This window comes from Arachis duranensis, chromosome 9, assembly GCF_000817695.3.
Source record: "Arachis duranensis cultivar V14167 chromosome 9, aradu.V14167.gnm2.J7QH, whole genome shotgun sequence".
NCBI lineage: Eukaryota > Viridiplantae > Streptophyta > Magnoliopsida > Fabales > Fabaceae > Arachis > Arachis duranensis.
This window is the reverse complement of record NC_029780.3, coordinates 111,366,459-111,371,689: the sequence shown is the minus strand read 5'-3', so window position 1 is coordinate 111,371,689 and position 5,231 is coordinate 111,366,459. Positions and strand designations below refer to the sequence as shown.

At 32.3% G+C, this 5,231-nt stretch overlaps 1 protein-coding gene across 1 annotated transcript in view; it reads right to left on the bottom strand.

The window, feature by feature from the left end:
• Positions 1-4,603: 4,603 nt before the first annotated feature.
• The window catches only part of LOC107467374 (zinc finger protein ZAT10), a gene marked incomplete in the record, with an annotated part of 1,273 nt that continues 645 nt past the window's right edge, over positions 4,604-5,231 (bottom strand). Inside the window, 1 exon segment of the mRNA XM_016086451.3 lies at positions 4,604-5,231. Coding sequence (XP_015941937.2) covers positions 4,941-5,231 — 291 coding nt within the window.

The window sequence follows — 5,231 nt, the reverse complement described above, 5'->3', positions numbered from 1 at the left end:
GTGTATTCAAAATGTCTGATTTACAGGTACTATAATATGAAGTGGTGATCCAGATAGATTGGAACCCATATATGACGGTCTGCATAGAGATCTGCATAATACACCCAAACACAGACTATAAATACACCCGATTAAAAATTAAATTTACACCCCTGCTGCAGATTTTAACCCAACACTACCTGAAAGCCACTTGTTGTCCACAAGACCAAAATTAATTAAACTCTCTCTGGTGTATTCAAAATTTCTGATTTACAGGTACTATAATATGAAGTGGTGATCAGATAGATTGAAACCCATATATGACAGTCTGCATAGAGATCTGCATAATACACCCAAACACAGACTATAAATACACCTGATAAAAAATTAAATTTACACCTCTGCTGCAGATTTTAACCCATCACTACATGAAAGCCACTTGTTGTCTATAAGACCAAAGTTTAGCAGAAAATCATTCCAATTCCTATCAAATGAGTCTTTGCTATGAGAGTTTCATTTTCCCTCTCTGCTACATGTAATCAATTGATTCTTAATCTCGTTTTCCTTTTTATTTGTGCTCCGAACTCTTGTAGAAAAACCTGCAACCTTGGTATAGTTCCTGTAAAATTTTCCAGTATCTTCAAGGGTGGTAAATGTCATTCCAACCTTCGGAACAAACTGGTCATCAACAACAAAGAGGTTGCAGAATACACCATGTCAAAAACTATAAATACACCATGTCAAAACGAAGCTGGAGTTATAGAGAGAAAAACTAACGTCAATGACGAAGAACAAACCAATGAGAAAGGAGAGGAAAAGAACGATCGAAAAACTAGGGGAAGACGCGCGAGAAGAAGAACGATGAAATTTGAAAAGAAAGAAAGCAAAGAAGGAAACAAATCTTTTAAATTTGGTAGTTATACAAACGCGGGATCTTTGTATAGCGCGTGTAAGTGACGTAAGAGTTGCAGCGCGTTTTAGTGGATTAGGCGTTAATGAACTTGTAATAGTTACAAGCCCTAATCGCTTGTATACTAAGCTTTTCTCTTAAATTTATTAGATGTGTGAATGATTATTCTAATATTAAAATTTAAGAAAATAATTTAGAGTGTAGTATATTTTATTTGAATTGGACCATTTTAAGGATCAATTGTTCATGTTATTCAAAAAAATCATTAATTATCTAACATAACCCAAAATTTAAACTTCATTAAAAAATTTGGTATTGGCTAATAAATTATTATATATATAAAACAAAATTCAAACGTTTCCGAAATTAATTGTCTTGCACATAATATGTCTTTGTGTAATATTCCTACCTAAATAGTGAGTGATATCGCTACTCTCAAATTTGATATTGTCACACTCTTTATGTTTGGTTCTTTTAAATTACTCTGATTATGTGGATAAACTTGAAGGTGAATATATACTAAAAGAAAGTGTTTAAAAGAAATTTGGTGCCTAACGTATTAGTGAACATGGATATTACCCAGCGAAAAACATGCAAAATATATATAGTTGAATTAACATCGCCTTCAACCTTGTTGTCATATTATGAAATTTGAGGTTATTTGTCATTCCACGTGTTAATGCTAACATATTAACACCTAACTCCACATGAAAGCAAAACCTAGCTACTAAATTATGCCAAATCAAACGATTACTTAGTGATAAACCCATCTTATATATTTTATTAAATAGAGAAAAGGCAACTGGGCAAAGCAGTAGATAACAACGAACTTAGCTAATAGCTACCTAAACTCTGTGTACTACTGTGACGTAGACCAAATTCATTCATCCAACTTTCCTAATTATCGCCTTAATATGATGACCTAATTACCACCCTGTTTAACTTGGTTTTGCCAATTGAAACCAACTAGGCCAAATGGAATTATGCCTATATATCCATCCATCCACTTGATACAAATTAAAGAGCCTCCACGAAAAATCATCTTGTTGGATTAATTCATTAATTACTAACTTAATATAATATAAGGAGCTAGGGGCTGCTAACTGAATTTTATATAATTCGTGCGTCGGTTTTTTCTCTTGACCGTACGTACCTGGCAGTTATTTGTTGATGATTAAAAGTAGTATTCAAAAGTCAACAATATAATGTTACAATTTAGTCAAAAATTACCACCATAGTACACACGACAACAAAGTTGAAAACAAATTACAATTTTACAAAAATTGCACTATGGTGATGAGAAAATGACGGAAGAGGTGGCATCATAAATAAATTCGAGATGGATAACAGTGTTTGGTTAACTGAAAAGCAAAATACTAAAAATATAGACACATAAAAATTAATATTTTTTATTGTATTTAATAATAAATTAAAATAAATTATAAAATTTTAATTTATTTTTATTTTTTATTAAAAAATATAAAAATATATAATTATAAAAATTTAATAAAAATAACTTAAAAAAATTGTATCTTTTGATAGCATTTTTATATTTTTTCTATTATAAGTGATATAAAATATATTAATTTAATATTTTAAATATAATATTTTTATTATATTTTATTTGTTAAATACAATTTTATGTCTTTGTCTCTATTTTAATATCTTGTGTATGTAAACAAATGATTTTTCAATTATCTCATGTCATTTATAATACAAGAAACGATCAAATGCGAAAAATAAAGTGCTGTTTCTTTCACGTTTCTCGTGTCTTTTACTTCAACGTCTTTTATTTTATTCAACTTGTTCAAATCCGCATGCATTTTATATGTTATTTACCACGCGAGTTCTCTCTATTGAGATTACTACACCATGATTAATCAATTATTATCATCATCAATATTCAGTTTTTGTTTGTTTCTTGGGAAGTTCGTTGGTAGTAATAATTAATATCTAAGCTAGTACTATTGAAAACGTTGAAAGAGCTCACTATTTGACCCATGCAGCTGCTTTGTTTCTTTTTGGAAAATTAAAGAGGGAAATGATAAAAGCACGCAACATTTTCCTTAATGCATATATTCACCCTCCATACGCAAAGGAAACAAATTCCTAATTGTTCACATCTTACCGAAACCTTTGCACCTTTCTCTTTTCAGTTTGTTCTAAACTATATTTAATTTTCAGTATTTAACAAAAACAATCTTTGAAGCCTCGTCATGCACACTCTCATGTATATCCATATATACCAATAAAGAATATATATTATACACGTTTGCTACATACTTTATAAACCAGCCTATAGTTTTTATTATGCTTTCCTCGTCTTCAATTTTATCTAGAAAATAAAACGAAACAATCATTAACTTTGTAATAGTTAAATTAGAGAGAAAAGAAATACTCATCATATTCTAAAGAATAGTAATTCTCATAATTGTCTCCTTTTCTTTTCCCTTAGTTCTTAAGCTAAAGTTCCGAAGATACTGAAATTAAAAAACTATAATACAAGAATGATTGGTGAATGTCAAAATAAAGCAGTGGTTCTTTGCACTCAAGCATATGAACAGCGAATAGCGTATGTATGTGGAGCTAGCAATAGATAAATAAATAAATAAAGGAATAAATGTGTATAAGAAGTGAAGGCCGTATTTGGAGGAACCGACTTTGACAACACGACACGCACGGCATATTTAGGATTATTGATTCAGACTCCTCCAAGCTAAGTCACAAACTTGTCTTAATTGAACGAACCCTCTCTCTTTTTCTCTCTCATATGGCCACATAACGCGTAACGCTAATTAGGCATTCAAAATTATATAACATTTAACATTACATTATGTAGTAGTTGCTTTGCTCACAACTCAATTAACGTACCTTACTTGAATGCATTATTAGTACACTGCACCGCACGTTCAAGCATTCCCCACACGTCTTGCCAGAGTTTAATTAATTACGACATAATATTACTATTCTGATTAGTAAAGTGTGTATAGCAGTGTAGTGAAAAAGTACCTGTGGAATTATGGATATGTACCAAGAGTTGGAATTAATTAGTGGGTAGATAGATTTAATTTGCCAACCCAATAACAAGTGTCCTTATTAGCCACAAACTAAAGCAGTTGTGAATTCGGCATAATGATAACAACATGTGCATTAAAGCCACGAACCACATGGGAAGGTTTTCAGTTCAACCCACCTTACCTTATAACATGGACGATGTTGCATTGCACAACTAATTATATCTTCAAGTTGTTGTTGTTGTTTGTTTTTAGACCTTTCATTATAATTAGTGTACCTTAACCTTACCTTGTTATTAAAAATTTAATTTCTCCTTACTTTAAACTAATACATCTCAATCTAAAATATTTATGCGAGACCTAAATAGATAGCGAGGCTTTAATTTCAAATATGCTAAAATACTAAAATTCCTTTCTATATGTACTGTTATTTCATAATTGAGACAGTACAGTTCATTTAGGGTGTCAAAATGTGAATTTTTAAACAAGAATATGTCCATCCCTGCTGTCCCTGCGTTGTTCACGCGGCATGCAGTGGATGTTTATGTGTCCAAAACATTTTGATTAGAAACTAAATGACCTTTAGTTACTCTAATAACCTTCATAATAATAACTCCATTTAAAGTACAGTTAATACAGTACACTAGAAATTGGATATTATACGAAATATATATTAAAATATTAAATATTAATACATAGATTTAATGGTAAAAAATGGTTAGATTGAATTGATGAGAGAAGGAAGGTACAGTCCAAAAAGCAATGAAGAAATTTTGTCTGTACAGAGAAACATCAATGCATTGGTGCAGTAGAAACAAATTAAATCATATCCCCTGAAACTAAAATTCGAATTCTTCATCCATATCCGATCCCAAAAATAGAAAAGAAAACGAGAAACCAAATAAAATAATCATGGCCGGAAACTAGTGAGTTGAAGAATTTGAATGAATCTGTGTGCGATCCATGTATATGTATATCTGTCCGTTCATATTCACAATCAAATTCAATCAATTAAGCAGAATCCGAATCCCTTCTGCTTAGTTCTGATCAGCGTCTTCAAACAAACGCGCCCTCTTCGCGGCGGCTACCGGCAGAGGGCTTTCCACTTCTTGCTCTTCGACCTTCTTCTTCTTGTTCTTTGTCTTCGCTTCGCTGACGTCATCAAGAGCCGCCGGCGACCAGTATTCGGTCAGGGGAGCGGGCAGGTTGAGGTCAAAGCCACGGAAGCTCTGAGAGGAGGTGCCGCCGCCCTCGGAAGATGCCACTGCGCTGCTATTGTTGTTGTTGTTGTTGTGGTGGTGGTTGTTGCCACCTTCGTAGTGGCAGCG